General features: G+C 35.8%; 1 protein-coding gene across 1 annotated transcript in view; it reads right to left on the reverse strand.

Moving 5' to 3' along the window:
• Nucleotides 1-19,471, reverse strand: part of inpp4b (inositol polyphosphate-4-phosphatase type II B) — a 407,152-nt gene that overhangs the window by 45,906 nt on the left and 341,775 nt on the right. The window contains exons 14-15 of the mRNA XM_088920878.1: nt 8,478-8,582; nt 4,121-4,229 (exon numbers count right to left, since the gene is read on the reverse strand). Of these exons, the coding sequence (XP_088777004.1) occupies nt 4,121-4,229; nt 8,478-8,582 (214 nt within the window). The remainder of the gene's footprint in view (nt 1-4,120; nt 4,230-8,477; nt 8,583-19,471) is intronic.

Raw genomic sequence — 19,471 nt, forward strand, 5'->3', positions numbered from 1 at the left:
CTGGACTCTGGGAATAAAGGCATCCCTAAAACCTGTTTGTCACCATCAAATTCTGTAGTGTTCTTACAGTCACAATTTAAAGATAAGAATGACACAAGCCTTCCTATCTCTTCTTGCTCTAAATGATTCAGTATCTCAGCTTGTTCTTTAAGATGACCACAAGCTAAAATGAAATGAATGAAAACCTGCTCTGAGACATGCTGCAAATCACTTCCCTTCTTATATAAAATGGCAAAATGCTTGGATCATCTAAAAAAACTTTACATTGGATAGCTTTTGTGCTTTTTTCATATAGTGGTTTTGATGAATGTTTAGTAATAAACGTGACTCGTTAAACCTTATTAAGGCTAGAAAATGTGACACATCACCTAATTTTACTGTTGATACCTTTCCCTAGTTACAAGATGAAAATGAACAGATTCTCAGAATAATTCAACCACATGTAAATAGTGATGTGCACAGTTGGTTATCAATCAATCAGACCAATTTTATGTGAATTCAACTGTGTTCATCTTTTATAAACCTACTCAATATGTAAGCCATGAGCTTTTGATTAAGATTAAAAAGCAAAAGGAATGAACAAGACCAACTAATGACTAATGATTTAACAAAACCTTTGAATTGTTTTATTTGGTGTTTAGGAGGGCGTATTGCACATCCTTTTGAGTGTCGATACTTCTCCTCTGCTCCCTGCCTCCTCTCAGCCACCCGGTCTTTTGTTCTCCCATGTTTTATCAGCTGCCGGTGTCCCTCTCCTTCACACCTGAAGAAGGCCTCACAGCTGAAACGTTGGGTTTCTTTTCTTTTCAGCATAGTATAAACCTTTACCTGAGAGTGGCACTGTGTGTGCTTGGAGCCTGTGACTACTGTAACTTGGTTCAAATCCCGACAGGGGCAGGATCAACTGCATGCATGTACCCAAGTTATTTAGAGACTCTGTGATTGTCAATATTTTCATAAATAGCCTGAAGTTGTAATTGTAATTTAGTTTTATTCTGGTATACTAAGTCAATTTGCTGTCCTTTTTGTCTTTCAATTTTTTTTAATCTGCTATATATGTGACAGTATAGTGCTTTGAATATCTAGAACAGTGCTCATAAATAAAACATTATTATTATGATTGAAGGCTCCACAGCCGAAATGTTGTGTTTTCTTTCTTCTCTTTTCAGCATGGAATAAACCTATTACTTGTTCCTTATTATTATTATCATCAGCAACATCATTATCAAGAACATTTGAAACATTCAAACCACTAAAATTTTAACACTCATTTTGGCCTCAATAAATATCCTTAGGTTAGTCTTGGCTGTGCACATAAAACCTTTAATCTGTTTCCCAGCAGCTACAGCACCACAGCATACCAAAAAGAAGCATGTGAGTTTTTTTCCTCACTTAATTCTACCCTTTTGACATTTTTATATCTCTCAGCAATACGTGTTTGTCTGAATAAAGCTTTAAATATACAGTACGTCAGTGTTCTCCTTTTGTTCAGAAAAAGGACTTTGCGATACGGATGAGTATACTATGGCTCGTGGACGTTACACCCCAAAGAGTAAGAAAGAAATCCCAAACAACATGAAATCAGACATTAAAATAAGTGGGCTTGGGGCACCTTAGTCTCTCAATCAGTTAAGGTTTTTGTTTGAAAACCATGCTGATCTCAAATATTCATTTCAAGAGTGTAGCTGTGATGCCTGGTAGGATGCAAACAGTCTAAAGTACTGTATACTGTACTTTCTCTCTTCATCTCATCAGAACATCACTGTGTAATTAAGTGCGCTTATTAAAAATGGGTCTATCTTACTACAACACGTGATAACATGACATTTCTTATCTCAGCAGGACATTATTTGTAGCTTTCTCAGGGCACAGGGCAGCTCTTGCTAATCTTCAAAAGAGCCATTATTATATCAGATTTGAAACAAGTGAAACACAGTGGCATAAAGCATGTCAAGTGTCTTGGACATACCGCAGACTGTTTCTCACCTGCCTAGAACCTTGTCCCAATGTCAATTTTACACTTTCCACTGTCGTGTTTTATACACTGCATCTAAACACACTGGTTCTTGTGGTACAGTAACTCACTCGCAGATGTGATTTACTTTGGCCCTTCCCCTGATTTGACAATGTGATACTATATATCAATAAGAGCATATCAAAGGTTACAGATGGGCTGAGGATGTTCACCCCATCTTATTCATTTGGTTTCTAGTAGCTTATTGATCTAAGGATCTTGTAATAAAATATCTGCCTTCTTACACATGGCTGCTAGTCGGTCATTGTTCCAAGGATCTAATTCAGACAGTTCTTGAAGGAAGCCAGGATATTAGCTTCAATGACATAGCTACTGTAGGTAGCAGCCTGCTCCAAATTGCCACTTCCCTTACTATGAAACAATAACTGCTTTCATGAGTCTGAAATACCTTAAATACTAATTTATATTTTGTTTCTACTTGTATTATCTGGTTTGTTATTCTCTTTGATCAAGATATCAATGAGGTGTATTTGTATATACCTGAAATTCAAAAGCTCGTTATGTTACAGAAAGAATCTGTAATATAATGTAGGTTATAACAACAGCAGCACTGAATGATTTTTCTCATGATGATAGCAGCAGCCTTGAAAGAAACTACCCCTCCTTGTTGGAAAACTCCAAGAAATATCCAAACAATAAAACAGTAATTTGCTTATGCTTCACATTTTGACACTTGCATAGCAGCAATGTTCCTCTTCGGAGTAAAAGTAATCAACATTTCGTTTTTAAGTGATGGTTGTGCAGGTGGGAAGTTTTAGAAACAGTGGGGGCTGTCTTGGTTGTTGTAGATCTTCTGTCAACGGTACTGCTGGGGACTATTTTGTTAAAAATAGGAAGGCCCAAAGAAAGACCTCCTGATAGTGACTGAGCCCCCTATTCTGAATCCCTAAACGGCCTGGAACATGAAGAATGCAGCAGTCACAATAACTGAGGTTCATCCTTCTCACATTGGGCTGATAAATGGGCTTTAAGGTTTTATTGCACCACATGAATGATCTCATATTGAAAAGTTCATTGCCCAGCAATATGTCAACTTTAGGCACTAATAAATATTGATTATACAATACTGAGGATGTAGTACTTGTCCATTAACAAAAAAAGAAAAAGAATCAATGACCAATAGATACAACATACATAATACTGCAATATGTAAAAATATTGCCTTTTTATAGCAATTTTATAATGGTATTGCAGAAGTCACGTAGAATTACTAAGGTAATCATATGAAAAAAGTAGTCTCTAGTTTACATTTATCTGGCCAGAATATCAAGTGAGCAACTTTCATCTCCTTTCCCAGTTAAAAGAACAATCCCCCAGATCTCAGTCCTAGTGCTAAATGATGGAACTGTCATAATGTGCTTTGCCTTATCCTAAATTACCTTTACAATACCAGGAAAAAGATCAAAGCATTTGGGGGTCTGCTGGATTAGGACAAAATCTAATGAGCAATGTTCAGCAGTTATTCAAAAAAGCCGTAACCATGGGTTGGATGCCTACAAACTGTTAAAATAATGTGTATATAGCACAGTAAATAAAACAAAACATACAATATATTCAAAATATAAGCATAGCACCTAATATTATTACATTGACAATTTTATAGAAAAATTAGCATAGTTAGCAGATGATGCACTGATACAAAAGATACTTTTATGTTGACATCAACAATACAATCAAAGTAAATCTGACTTAGGACAGCAGTCTAATAAACAAAAGACCTCAGTTTGCTGGGATGTCATTGTTTTTACATTGAGTGACATATTCCTTTGATTTTGAAACTTTAGAATATTGCAGCAAACCAAGGCACATTTGTCCTCCATTGTTCATTATGTACTTGCAAAGATATTTCTAATGATTTAGAAAATATGCTGCTCTCTTATTCTGTCGTTACAATTTCTCAGTGGTTAAAAGTATGAACTGAAAAATGTTTCAGATAATATCTAGACATTCTGGATGTACATGAAGCAGAAAAGCACAAAGGAAGATCTGTGATGAAAAGAAGCACACCTTTTCTAAGCAAAAGACCATTAAAATGATAACTGCATTTGTAATGCAAATAAAATAGGTTACATTTGATTTACTCACTTCTTTTTTTCTGCTTCAAATCTGCTTAGCAGTCTCTGAAGACCTCCATTTTTAAATCCCTGAAAATGGGCCGCAGGGGCTCCAACAGTAATGACATCATAAGCTGCATCTGAAAAAGAAGCAAGTGTGCTGATAAAGGCTTAAGACATGCCTTTGTACACATCTCACATACCTTGTTCAAGTCTAGTTAATCATCATGATGGCAAGCAACAGGAGACTGAAGTATTATTCCTTATCAAAGCAGACTGCATGTTTAGCAAATGTTTGGCAGGTACTTTATAAAAACCCTAACAAGGTGGCACTTGTTTACATGCATTTGTTTAAATGTCACAGTCCTCGTATTGATAGTTTTACCACAAACACATAGTAAATGTTCTCACAAAGACAAAATAACCTTGTAAGATCTTATATTTTTATGATTTAAAAAAATATTTTTAAACAATGGAACTTTGCTGGTCTGTATTTGAGGATGTTTTTTCACACCCAGTTCTGATCAGATTTAGCATTACTCACCCCATGCCATTACTCCTCCTACAACAAACCCATTCAACAACAGAGTTGAAATCTCTCCGGCATTTATAAACAGTGCAATGTGCAATGTTCATGTGCAAGGATCTGAGCATGATAAGGCCTATAGCACCATATTCTGCCAGGTTGCTCTACTTGCTGTAGCTACGGATTATTGAAACCAGTTGGAAAGATGTGGAAGATGGTTTTGTCATGCTGTGGTGATGCATTTCCCAATAAGGGCGATCAATAACATACCAGTGACCCTAACATATTCTAACAAATGAGAAATGGCTGTTGGGTGAATATTAAGCCAGTGTGCAACCAACTGCTACGATATTGCAGCATTCACCACCCCAAGTGGCTAGTTCTTCTCTGCAATCATCAGTCATGGCATGTTGCAAATGAATGGGGGAATTGATTAATGCGTTGTTTTCACAGGGCTGAGATACACACAATTCACATACAGTTTACTGTGACATCTTCTTGCTAAATTATATTCCAAATATTTTGCAGAACTGGGTTTGTCGTTCACCGCTCACCAATTCAAAAACACCAGGAAATCTACACACAAAAACATTTTCCAAGGTGTTTATTTTTAATTCACAGTAGAATCTATCGCCTCATTTCCCTTAAGAGGATGTCAACGTGGTCTTATTCTCTCTTTCTCATTTTAAGTGAGACTGGCTAGATTAGACACTCCTTCATTTGAGTTTTAGTAGTAACCTTAGAAAACAAGCCTCGAAATCATCATAGGTCCCATGGCTAGGTCCAACAAGACAAGCTAATTTATTCTCAAGTGGCACATTTAGTCAGAGTCTTGGCCAGGAATCAGTCTGCACCTTTAATGAGTCTATTTTCTCCATACAACAAGTAGACACCCTTGGCAATTTTACTGTAACAGCCTCTTGTACACTGAGCTCCCTGTGATTCCCTGCTTCTGTCCAATCACAGTGGCCCTGTTTAATGATGGTACAGATCTAGTTTGAAAGGGGGTAACTTTGAAAAGATACATTTAAATACACCTATAAATTCCCCAAACTCTTCCAAATGTTCCTCAGAGATTTAACCACTATGAGTTGGATAAAAACTGTAACTACTGGGTTTAATACAATCTCAAAAGGATAGCTTTAAAAATGTTTATAAATGCCTTGCAATTATGTTAGCAAAGAAGAAAAGAGAAATAGATAATGAGATCTGTGTGGCCAAGAAAGGTATCATTACAGGCACCGAATATCTTATCAGTCATTCAGGCAGTTTACTGTACATGTGATACATATCACTATTCCCAGACCCCATTTAACTCACACTTCTGTCCTGCAGAGCTAGAGCACTGCAAAAAGGGTAGTATATTACTACCTTTTTTTCACTTCATGCATTTGTTTTGCTAATCTGGGATCTAGTGAATATGACATGACAGCTAATTGCATTTTAAAAGGAGTTAGATCCTTTTAAAATGACTATGTCATAGTATAAAATAGGGAAGCACTGTGGAGCTAATCTGTGGATAATTACAGGACCAAATTCCAGATAAGTAACCATTCGGAAAGGTAAATTCTCCAGTAAAATAACCAGGTGCATTAATGCTGTTTTGAATAAAAGCATTAGACAAATAAATATTAAAATAAACACCAACAATTTTAAACTGAAAAGAAGTGAAAAAATGTATAAGTCTGATATATTTTATTTGTACAATAGCTGCAGTCAAAGAGCAATAGTGATACTTGTGTAAGTGAATTTATTGTTGATATCTAGCAATTAGTACATTTAAAGTTACTTGAGCTTAAAGCAGTAGTGCATGAAAATTGTATTAAAAGAAGAGGAGCAAACAAAATTTTAACTGCTTTTATTTTTACGGTTTTCCTTGACTTTGTTGCAGAAGAAAATACATTCCATAAACTATAGTAATTTTAGTACAGGATTTATGAACTCCTGTACTTAACAGTAGTTTATAACATTTCTTTTTGAAAAGGTTTAATCTGTTTTAGAATACCCGGAGAAAAAGGTTGTAAGAAACTTGATCGGAACACTTGTACTACTGATACCTAATGTGAAGAGATGATAAGGTTTATTATTTTCAGAACAGTCTCATATTTCAGTGAATGCTCTGTCAAGCCTAGTTTAAATATTTAGAGACACCAGCAAAAGATGCTGATTACATATGGAATTAAAAGAACATGGTAAGATTTTTGTTATATACATATGGGACAGAGTGATATAAATAAAAAAGCTGCAATTTCTATTCCTATGGAAAATTGAGCCATTTACTTTCTATGCTGTTATAACTTTAAATACTGTATTCCTTCAGTAGTGACTTCACATTTCTTATCTACCCCCTGGTACTGCAGTTAAAAATGGATCTAACACATCAGAATATGGTAACAAAGAAATAAAGATGATACATTTCAATCATTCATGTACTGAATAGTAGCTCTTTCTTCATCTCAGTTTGGTAAAAGTGAATACTGACAGCAGCTAAGATATTATCTCTCTTAAGGGAGGAATGGATAACTGATATTGTGATAATTTAGAAGAATTAACAACTGAATGATTCCAAAGTCCTTTAAAACAGAACAATCTATGCATTACAATGTCAAAATGAACACTGAAAGGGTTTTAAACATTGTTTTCCTTTCTACTGTGACGAGTCAAGCATTGCATGTAAGAGTTGCTTTAATGTTGCCTTGCATGTCTGTCAAAGGAGAAAAATGGATAGGAATTACAGATAAATCATCATCTTCCAGCAGCTAGAAAAAGGCTTATGGTTCACATTTTAACTGGAGTACATTCAAACAAAACAGATGAAATCATGCAGAAACATAATCACTCATTTTCATGACTTAGAAGAAAATCAAATTAAGTTTATGGGCTGTGTTGGATTAATTGAATGTAATGTGATATTATAAATAAAAGAAAAAAATAATTGGATATTTAAAGCAAATACAGTGGCTATTCAACAGGCTTATTAGAACAGCTCAAACTCTATTAAATAACATGTTTCTGTCGTAAATCATCGTTTATATGCTTGACTACAGAATAAAAGCATTAAAATGAATTGATGATACAGATAAATGTATTATTTATATTTATTTCAGCATGCTTTATGGTAACAAAATCTAAATATTTATGAAGCTTTAAATTTGCCTCTTTAGCGTTCTTGTAGAGTGTACAGTAACATAACATAACATACAATAAAAGACAAAGCCCAAATTACAAAATTAGCGATTAAAGTTCATTTAAACTTTTTTAAGTTAACTTCTTCAGAAATTGTCTAGGTGATTATACAGTAGCTTGAGATAATTACTGTTTTTTGATCAACATCGATGATCACAGTAGAGCTTGGTTTCATGGCCCATATTTTTTCTTCTTCTATCAATCAAACCACAAATATCTAAATAACTTTTGCAAAAGATGCTAACAGCTAGCGGATATGATAAAATCTGACAGTTCTGCTTTCTGAGACAGTAGAGCTAGGGAAAAGCAATACCCTACACTGTTTCAGTAAACACTACCAGGCTTAATTAGTGCATTGTGTTCCTGTCTACCTGTGTTAATGTTCACCTGTCAGCTCCCTGATGACCTCTTGCTAACTATATTAGACTGGCTGACTTTGCACCAGGACAAGTAGAGCATAAGAAAACACCATGCAGTAACCCTGGAGACCTGAACCCCAGAACTGTCAGTCCTTGTTAATTTCTATGGGGGCTTCATGGTTCTAGGTTGAGATGACAGTTTCCTGTATCTCATGACTGATATAAAGGCTGGCATTCTGTACTTAGGGAACTGGCAACAAACCTGTTGGGAAAGAAGACTTTAAGGTGTACAAAATTGACAAGTTGTGTTTACATACCCGTTTTCCTTGGGCAGCTAACCTGCATTCTTTGAGTGTGTAGATTAATGGGGATGAATTCTAAGTATTTGTCCGCTTTACTGCAGCTTGGTTTGAAAGATGACCCTTTAAAAAGAAGAAAGAAAAAGACCAAACTGAAATGTGTTATTTTTTTCAATTCTCTTGCTCATTACAGAGAAAGCAGTCAGTCTCTTGCCCTGCCAGGAGGCTCCTCTCGGCACTGCTGTAAGACATGAGCGATAGTTCTCCTGGCAGAACAGCAAAATGCAATGTTTCATTACCCATCATACCCGCATTGTTCTGAGCACAACACTGGTTTTATTTGTCATTTTTCATTTGTTCTCATAAGACTGTAAGGAAAAGCCTGAAAAAGGTCTAAGTAAAATTTTTAGATTAGCTTTGTGTTACTTCATGTTCAATTACAATGACCACACAGTATGTTATGGCTTAACTGAAGGATACAATACATGGTATTACGGCTTACACAGATTCACAAAGTACATATAATAAGAGTAAACATTTCTTATCTGAATCTGAAAAATGGGAAAAGATGAGTCCGCAGTAATTATTTTAACGCCAAGGACAAACACTGCTGTTGACCTGCCATCTCCCAATATATTTAACAAATACATACTGCTATCAAGCCAAGAAAAAAAATGTTTCTTCTTGAAGAATTACCCACAATTTCCGTAGCACTTAAGTACTGTACAAGACTTTCGAGTGGTTCTCTGTTCCATTCTATTCTTGTGTTCACATAATTAAAAAAAATGTTAATTCTCAAAGAGGCCCCAAAATGAATTACTAACGTACCTTATAATCCTTTAAGCAAAGGATTTTATTGCACTTACAACATGTGCCACCTGCTATGTACTAAACACCCAGTTAGAAATTTTAAAGAGAAAAAGAAGAGACTTTGTTTATAGCTTACAGTAATCGCCATCTGAGTGTTTATAATGCATTGACTTATTGCTTAAGCAATACTCAAAAGAAACACACACATATTTTTAAAATGACACTCTATAAGGACACAACTTCCAAAACACACTGCAGTATATGCATGAATAAAATCCATTCCCGAATGTGTGCTGCACATCCCCAGTGTACATTCAATAATATTTTCTGAATGTTTTTCAGAGATATGGTGCATTTACCTCAAATGTCATTGATTTTTATCCATTTTACTCACATATTACTTTAACTGAAAATAAAGATTAGGGGCATAAGTTATTTTCTTCCATCTTGGAATACAAAAGCATTCCAACAATTACAACACTTAAAGATAAACTACTGTATTACCCCGTGAAAATACCGTGTGTAAACTCATTGATATTAATTATGAATATAATTAATTGCAGAAAACACATTCTATAAAGTATAAATAAAGAATAATAAGTATATCTCTCCTGTTCCCCAAATCCTTCACTTTTGTCAAACTGCAGAACACATAGCCATATACAATGCTGGGTTTTTGACAAGAATTCAAACACAGGGTGTTACAGTGGTTTCAGCCTATATGTTGACCTTTGGAATTGCAGAAGGGGGTCAGTATAAACCATACAAAACAATGTCTAAGGGCACCTAACTCTCTGTTATCCCCGAGCTGAGTGTCAAAACTGAGACAGAAAAAATAGAGACAGAGTGGAGGAAACTATCTACATTGCAATGGCTGACGAGTAAGCCGAAATAATTCACTTCCTTTCAACATTGATCTATCCAAAATCTGAGACCTTCACAGGAGGCAGGCGCCGAAAGCACGGGCTGCATAAAACCAGGCTAATAACCTCGAGTGGAAGCGCCATTAGAAGATGCCATGATTGTAAGGCAATTTTCTTTTCATTCAATCAAGTCCTGTATGTGTGTCACACAAAACAAATTTCGGGTCATACAGCAGATGCAGGCTGATAAGACGAATCTACAAGATCAAATTCCCATCTGTTTACCCAGGTGGTCTCTGGGTGTAAGGAAAGCCAGTTTTGCCACTTTTTGGAAAGCAGTATTTCTTGGTACACAAAAGGAAAACAGACATCCCATCCCAGAACTCCCAGGGACCCACTGCAGGCTGCAGTTTTGCTTTAGATGAACATACTTCAAAATCTGTGTCAAGCCACTAACAGAACTAAAACTACACTGCAGTTTAATAAAGGGGGACTATCTCATAAAAAGTGCACTCTGTTATATACTATATTGTATTTTTTAAAGTACAACATTTTGTACATTTTAAAATGTAAACTTCTAAACTTGACTAATTGTTTTTATACCATGAGCTGTATAATATTCCTCTTCAATGCTTTTTAAGGCACTTGCATTAAAAAGAAGAAAAATTTAATCTTTCTAAAAAGCTGCAAAGAGACAAAGTAATGGAATTAATAATGCTATTGTATGTATATGTATTGCGTTTTAGGAATTTGTAAAGTGCTGCAAATATGTGAAACCTGCCTAGAAATGATTTGGGCTTCAGAGGTCAGTCTGAATATGATCAGGAACAGTAAAATATTATTATTGTATTTTAGATTCTATTTGCTGTGGAGAATTGCCTGACACTTATTCTATGCATCACACACACAAGCTATGACCCCAGCAATTTTTCCAAAAGCATTTTTTTTTCAGTTTCTGAAAACACTCAGACAACTCAAAAGAACGTAAGAACATGTCATCTAACTCAATCTGTTGCTCCCTGATTCTATTAGTCAAATTAGTCCATTAGTTTTATAATTTACTCAAGAACAATCCTGACATCTTGACATTTTTTTCTGCGACACTGAACAGAATTCAGAGTGACGTGATCACGACAGTAATTTCCTGTGTAAATCAAGTGCAATAGAAGGCTCTATTTTGTTGTTTTCAATTATATGAACTAATTTTAAAAAAGGAACATACTGTACTAAAATATTATTATTAATATTTCTATTACCATCTTTATTACTACTATCATTTAATAAGACATATACCTGTATTTGTGTGCCTGCAATTTTACCAGAAAATCAAGCCACTTCTTGAAAATTTTTGCTGCTTCTTAATATAGCATTTCATCTTCTTTTGCTTAGCATACTCTTGATTAGGATTGATACAGAGGTACAGAACAATATCTTCAAACACACTTTCAAGAGATGTGTGTGATTGAATGTTTGTATTGAACTCAGCCTTGCACAAATAATGGCACCCCCTCCTCATGATTTTTATTAGCTCTCCTTAGCAGGGGGGGTCCACAGTAAAGAGAATGAGAACGATTCATTACGATAATGAGCTGCTTTCTGTGGGATGAGAAAGAACTGAAGTGTGACAGAGCAGGTGTGCCAGAAGATGCTGAGTAAGTGTGTGTTTGGGTTACAGATCAGATGTGCTGTTGTGGCAGTAGCCAGCATTCCTAACACTTTTAATGCTTGAGTATCAAAGGTTTTTTTACAGAATTTTAAAATCCAAAGATTTGTTAAGCTTCCTGTGTATGTGCCCTTAATTAAATCTATACAAATGCCATTAATTTGCATCTAATGAATTAGAAGTTAAAAATCTCTTTACATGATAAATGTATATGCATCAGCGTAAATTGCCACGTTATGTGAATTATCCATCAAATACACGTCACAGAAATCTCTCTGCACATCGGTACACTTATGTCAATGCTGCATACAAGGTCATGGATGCCCAAATGAGGAAACGATGAAACCTAGTCCAAGAGCCCTTCCTGTAACCCCAATTGGTCTCGTCACCATTGAAGCTCAGATCTCAGAAAAGCTTCTTTCATTGGATCAAACAGACAAAAATTCAATGGTGTGAGTTCCAGTGCCTGGGGTCACAGTTAAAGTGTACAGTGCTGTAGCCCTTGCTGTGTGTGGGAATACATTGTCGTGTTGCATTTTAATGCCTATTGTAATTAGTGCAAATCTTGGGCGGGGCACTACTGCTGTATGCTTAAATAAGGTACTTCACTGGATTTGTTCCAGTAAATGCCCTGTTGAATAGAATGGGTCTCCAGGTCATCACTGTTAAATGAGTTTTCTTATCAATTGTCAAGAATGATAAAATAACAAAATAGCTAAAAACTTTTTAAAGCATAAAAATATATAATAATATTATATATACAGTATATTAAATTAGTATATAAAATATTGCAAATCATACATTGCTAGTATGCTTTATCATTTGTAAACTCTACAAACTCTAGCCTAGTGTATTACGATAGGTTTAAATCTTTGTGTATGCATTAGTATACTCAACGTGACTTAGAAACAATGTTTATAGTATAGTATGTTTATAGTACATGTAACCCTCTATTATTCCGAGCTTTGCACTCCCAGACAGAATGACCTTTCTGTGCCCCCATCTGTTCCCTGGATAAACCCGTCTGAAGACTCTTGTTAGCCTATCTGAGGAATTCTATCCCCATGAACAGCTTGAGTTCAGCACATGAATATTTGAAGTATGGATTATACAAATAATTGTTGGACTTTGTGGTTTGGTCAAAATGGATTGATTTTAATCTTCCTGTATCATGAATTTCTCAGCCTAAAGAGTGCTGCAGATTATGGTGTATAGTTTTGCGTCATTACAGAAACAGCACTTACAGGCAATATTGCACTTTGAAAGCAATTCTGGATGAAGTCTAACCTATTTGTCTTTTTAAAAGGAACTAAAAATCTTTGTAGTGCACTCAGTTCATTATAATGTTATTCTGGAATTTAAAGCCACTGTTAGGAAATTATATGAAAAAAAGGCATCTTGTAACTAGAAAAATATTTTTAAAGTCAGAACTACATAAGAAAGAAAGGTTCGAAATAAATCTACAGTGCCATGAAAAAGTATTTGACCCCTACTGATTTCCTCTATTATTGAACATTTCTGACACAGAATGTTTTCACGTCTTCAAACAAAATCTAACATTAGATAAAGGGAACATGAGTGAACAAATAACAGCCAGCCCTGCTCAATATAAACCTCACTTATTTTGACCCTTACCATCAGGGTCAAGTTGCCTGCACAAAGATTCAACAAGCACATTATGCCACGATCAAAGGAAATTTCTGAAGTGATCAGAAATAAAGTTGTTGATATCTATCAGTCTGGGGTTACAGTCCACCAAACCACAGTGAGAGCCATAATCTCCAAATGGAGAACACTTAGAACAGTAGTGAATCTTCCCAGGACCGGCCTGCCAAAAGTTCTCCAAGGGAGCAGCATAAAATCATCCAGTAAGCCACAAAGGATCCTAAAAAACATCCAACTGCAGGCTTCTCTTGCCTCAGCTAAGGTCGGTGTTCACGACTCCACAATCAGAAAGAGACTGGGCAAAAATGGGCAGAAACCACTGCTAACCAAGAAGAACATAAATGCTCACCTCTCATTTGCCAAGAAGCACCTGGATGATTCCCAAGCCTTTTGGTAGAATATTCTATGGACAGATGAGCCAAAAGTGGAACTTTTTGGATGACATGGGTCTCATTATGTCTGGTATAAAGCAAATGCAGTAAGAACATCATACCCACAGCTAAACATGGTGGTGGTAGTGTGATGGCGTGGGGATGCTTTGCTGCCTCAGGACCTGGACGACTTGCCATAATTGAAGGAACCATGAATTCTGCTCTGTATCAGAAATTTCTTAAGGAGAATGTCTGGTCATCTCTCCATGAGCTGAAGCTGAAGCGTAGTTGGGTTATGCAGCAAGACAATGATCCAAAACACAAAAGCAAGTCCACATCAGAATGGCTGAAAAGAAGCAAAATTGAAGTTTTGGAATGGCCTGGACAGAGTCCAGACCTAAACCCAATAGAGATGCTGTGGCAGGACCTGAAACGAGCAGCTCATTCTCCAAAACCTACCAGTGTTTCACCAGTGATGTGAAAGAATTATAGGAAGCGCTTGGTTGCAGTCATCGCAGGTAAAGGTGGTGGAACCAGTTATTAAGTGTTAAGTATTAAGGGGGCAATTATTTTTTCACACGGGGGATATGGGTGTAGGATAACTTTGTTTATTAAATAAATTAAATAAAAATAATCAAAAAGTGTTCACTCAGGTTCCCTTTATTTAATACTAGATTTTGTCTAAATATCTGAAAACATCCAGTGTGACAAATACGCAATAATAGGATACTTTTTCACAGCACTGTAAGTTAACTCTATGTTCTGCTAATAACATCTGAATTTCTATTGAAATGTACATGTAGTGTAAATGTATTCTGCACATGCATTATTGCCTTTGTTACCACTGAAATTGTATTTTATTGGATTGTAATTGTATAGACTAGTAACAGAGGATGTTCCATCATCAAACTAAGAAACATTAAAGAATAAAAAACTTTATTTTGCCTACACTATTCAGCACAAGTAGGTTATATTTGTAGTGCTTTGTGTCTTTGTTTAATTAATGCAAAACAAGAAAATTATTTCTGACCCCCAATTAGAAAGCCTAATCCACTAATACATGTTACAATTAAAATACAAATTCAGAACTGTGTATGACTGCATGATGCACTTCTTTTCCCAGACTTATTAATTTCATTTATCTGATCTTTAATAAGACGTTACTATTTTTAATTCTATAAAAAAAAGAAATACAGTAGCTTAACGCTGGTATGAAAAAGTACTGGCTCTAGAATCCGTCTAAAGGAAACTATAAAGCTTCCTGGGATTAAAGGAATGACAAATTAAAAGAAATGAGACCTTTTAGGCTTGAACAGAGCGAACTAAAGAGATATCTGCTTTATGTATCTTTAAAATCATCAAAGGCCTTGACAAACTCAATACTATGCATCAACAGCGATACACAAACTAGAGGGCACAATTGGAAACTATGGAGAAGTGTATTTTTAACTGAGCACTTCTTTGTACGGTATCTAGAACCAATATAACCAGCCATGATGTTGAAACCGATACCATCACTTCATTGAAGTAACAGCTGGATGAGATCCTTAGATCAATAGCTACTGGATGAGATAGGTAATGTCAATGGTCAACTCTCTTTTTTATCCATTCCTAACTTTTTATGTTAGAATTAAAAAAAAAACTGAACAGAATCACTAATGTCTAATTTAAATATGAACTTTTTATTTAAAATTAAAAAGGATTTTGTGTGATCTGTGCTCTGTGTAAATGCCAACTGTATTTTTAAAAGGATAAGAGGAATTAATCAAATGCCACTTAAAATAAAGAATGATCAAGACTTAATTTTATTTAATATACAGTACAAAGTTTGGGGCAAAACCGCTATAGAATCTTTAATCATGATGACTTTTCATATAATGTACTGTATGACTCAAATTGTTCAAATAAAGCTCAATGATTTAGAAATGGGAATGTTCTACAATTTGAATGGTGTATAAGATGAATGATTTTCCCATTAAATATAAATGAGATATACTGTATGGGCTTTTCATTGCACTTAAGAAATCTTGGTTTGCAAATACTTTTAATTTGCTAAAAAATGCTTTAAAAGGCAGTTACTGTACGTAGGAAGTCGCTCACCTTCTATTATGGGCTTAAGTATAGATCAGCTGCTAAGTTACACAGTCATATGTTCCACCATCAACAAAATACCTATCAAGCTTTCCCCTTCCTATTGCTCAGCTATTAACACTTTCATGCAATTTTTACCAAATATTATCTTCTAACCTCCCTTTCTACAATCTTATCACATTTGCTCACCTTCTGTTACAGAACTGAGTTTTTCTCATTGTACAACTGACATGCGATTTATCTGATTAGTCAGTAGCTAAAATTCAGGCTCCTTTCCTATACCCCTACTCAGATCTAGTTTCTGTGCTCTTTGTCCATCCCTTAATAACCTCATCAATTGATATCCGGACTTGCATTGACATGCTTAAAGTCTGCTGTGATCACACCTGTGTTAAACCTGGTCAAGACTATAAACAGAGGGACAAAGACGACAAAAACTCTGGAATGCCTGGCTGCCCCTCAATTGCAATCTTATCTTGCATATAATGAGCTGTGGAAAAAGTCTTGTAAAAGTAGTTAAAGACTTGCTAGTTTCTGAATCTGGGTCACTTTCTTTTAAATTATTTTCCTTCTGAACTTGAGAACAACTTTTGATTTTCTGGATTGTGCAGAAAACTATTTAGGGATAATAGTTCATACATTATATTGGTTAGGATCCCATTTAGTTAATAGGAGACAATTCGTAAATCCTTTTTGTTTTTAATCTGATGATGTTGCAGTTATCCAGGATGTTCTGTAGGTTTATCTGCTGGACATTTCCTATTTACTATTCATATATGTTGACAATGCATGGTGACACAGTGGTTAGCATCGCTGCCTCTGCCTCATAGAGCTGGGGCCCTGTGCTCAATTTCTGGATTGCTATCTGTGTGGAGTTTGTGTGTTCTTCCCGTGTTCGGATGGGTTTTTGACCAGGTGAGCTGGTTTCCTCCCACAGTCTAAAGACTTACTGGAATGTTAATTGGCTTTTGGGAAGACTGGCCCTGGTGTTTCTACGCCTTTTGTTTGCCGGGATAGGCTCCGGCTCCCCCGCGACCCCGAACTGGATTACAGTACGTGTCTAGAAAATGGATGGATGGATATTGACTCTCACTTGCTACCACGGACTTCAGTTTCACAGCTATGTTGATGACATTAAATAAAATATAAATCAGATACTACTGATGCCATTTTGAAATACTGTCTACCTGATATTAGGGTATAGATGTACTGTAATAGAAGTTTCTTAAGATCAAACATAATTCTGAAGATGACCCAACATCATCTGTCCTACAGTACTTTGGTGATTTCAGTGTTGTTGTTGACAGCTCTTAAATCAATCCCATGATCAAGGTTAGAAGCCTTTGGTGTTATTTTTTATCTTGGACTGTCACTTGAAGCCCATGTAAGAAGTGTTATTTTTTATCTGCATAACATTGCCCGAATAAAGTCTTTGCTCTATTTAATGCTGAACAATTAATAATTATCATCAAGTTATCAAGATTCAACTACTCTAGATCCTTTCTTACTGGTGCTAACAGAAATTATGCTGCGTCAGCTTATAACTCCTATCCTGTGTACACTGTGGCTCCCTGTAAAAGCTCAGATTTAGAAATTTTAGATCTTAAAACAGATTCTAAGATTCTCTGGCTAACAAAAATGGAACTGAACAGTCTAACTCCCAGATATGTTAAAGACCTGTTGTCAGAGTATAGTTTGGCACTTTACCTAGATCTGCTTATTCATCTTTGTGTGCTACAAACTATGAGACCAGGCTCTACACAAGGAGTGATAAATTCTTCTGTTGTACGACTTCACAACTGAACATCTTATTGCGCAAAATGGTCAAAATGTCTGTGATGGTGGTCGTTTTTAAGATGACTTTTCTACAAGCTAAAAGTTATAAAAGTCACTTGAAGGCTTATGTTTCATAATATATTTTAATGTATAACAATATCTTTCCATAACCGAAGCCAACAGAAAATAGTCTGAAATGTTGTTGGCTTTAGGAATGATTTAAAACTGTCAATGAACACGTCACCAAAAGAATGCAAAATCTTTGAATGACTTTTTCCCATATCTCAGACCATGAAAAACTTTCAAAGACTGGTCTCCTTGGTGTCCTATATTTAGTATTAGAGCTTCAGGAATAATGCATTTGTGTCAAACCAGCAGTAATCACTTCATCTTTAGAGGGTGAAGAATAACAACAGAGTAAGTAACTGGGAAGAAGTAAGATGCTGTACACCCTGGAGAAAACACCATAGGGGCCAAGGTGGGCAACATGCAAACTCCCCATAAAACATCTGGAATTAGAATACCCACCAGTAGCTTCATCAGTGCAAACCACCTCACCAATTTCAGGATGGATAAAAAATCAAAAACAACTATAAATGTATTGCGCATCCATTCAAATTAAAAGATTGTCCCTCAGCATGTATCAAAAAGCTCAGTCTGTGTTGTTAAATGGAGAAAATCACTTTCTCAAAAGAAAAAAAGCATCTCACAAATTTCTGAGTTCATTAGCTTTAGTTCTCCCTTCTAATTCTTCAGAAGATGGAGCCAAAGTAGAAGAACAATAGCTGCTGTATACCGAATATGAAATGTGCTTCAGGGCATGCTTGGTATACAAAACAAGGTAAAATCAAATTACTTAAGAATTCGGGTGCAGGGGTTAGATCGATGCAAAGAGGATTGTCCTCAGTCAATAGCCTGTGTGAGATTTTGTTTATAAATGTATGTCTAGCTTCAAGCATGTTCATGATTTCCTTTAATTAAAAACAAGGTCAGTGCAATTCTAGTAAATTCAACAGGACGGGAGATATGAAAATGTTTCTGGAGTCTTAGTGGCTAGTTCCATAAAATAAATAAATAATCACGCCACAAGGCAAGCCTCTTCATTCCTTGCATTTGGCATAAAAATCTTAGATAATGCTGATCAGATTAAGGCAGAGTCTTGTTTGATACTCAGACCTCGGGCAACATTGTTCTGTTTGAAGACTCCCAAGATGTTTCACAGTCTGTAAAATCCAAATCTTTTTCCAAATCCCATTTTAGTCTTTTACAAACAATCACACATTGGTTCCCTGCTGTCTTCAGTTAATTATTTATCATTATGCAGTTTAGAAAAAAAACTGGGTTGAACATGTTCTTTGAAACAGTGCTGAAACACCTGTGAGTCTTATTAATAACATCTATCCATCCATCTTCTAACCGCTAAACCTATCCCAGAAAGCAAAAACAAGCAAAAGGCGGGTCACACCCTGGAAGGGATGCCAGTCCATCTCAGGGCAGACAGACACACACTCACACCAGGACCAGTTTTCCCAGAAGCCAATAAACTTACCAGTATGTGCTCGGACAATGGGAGGAAAACAGAGCACTTGGATGAAACTCATGCAAACACGTGGAGAACATACAGTACAAACTCTACATAGATAGCATCCCAGGACTGAAATGGAACCGAGGGCCCAGCATTGTGAGGCTAAGCACTGTTCCCCTTATTTATAACAAATTTGCTTTATTTTAATGAAATTGACCCTTATTATTTAGAAAAGCACCAGGGCTACA

Source organism: Atractosteus spatula, chromosome 1 (genome assembly GCF_055471065.1).
Source record: "Atractosteus spatula isolate fAtrSpa1 chromosome 1, fAtrSpa1.hap1, whole genome shotgun sequence".
In the NCBI taxonomy this organism is placed as follows: Eukaryota; Metazoa; Chordata; class Actinopteri; order Semionotiformes; family Lepisosteidae; genus Atractosteus; species Atractosteus spatula.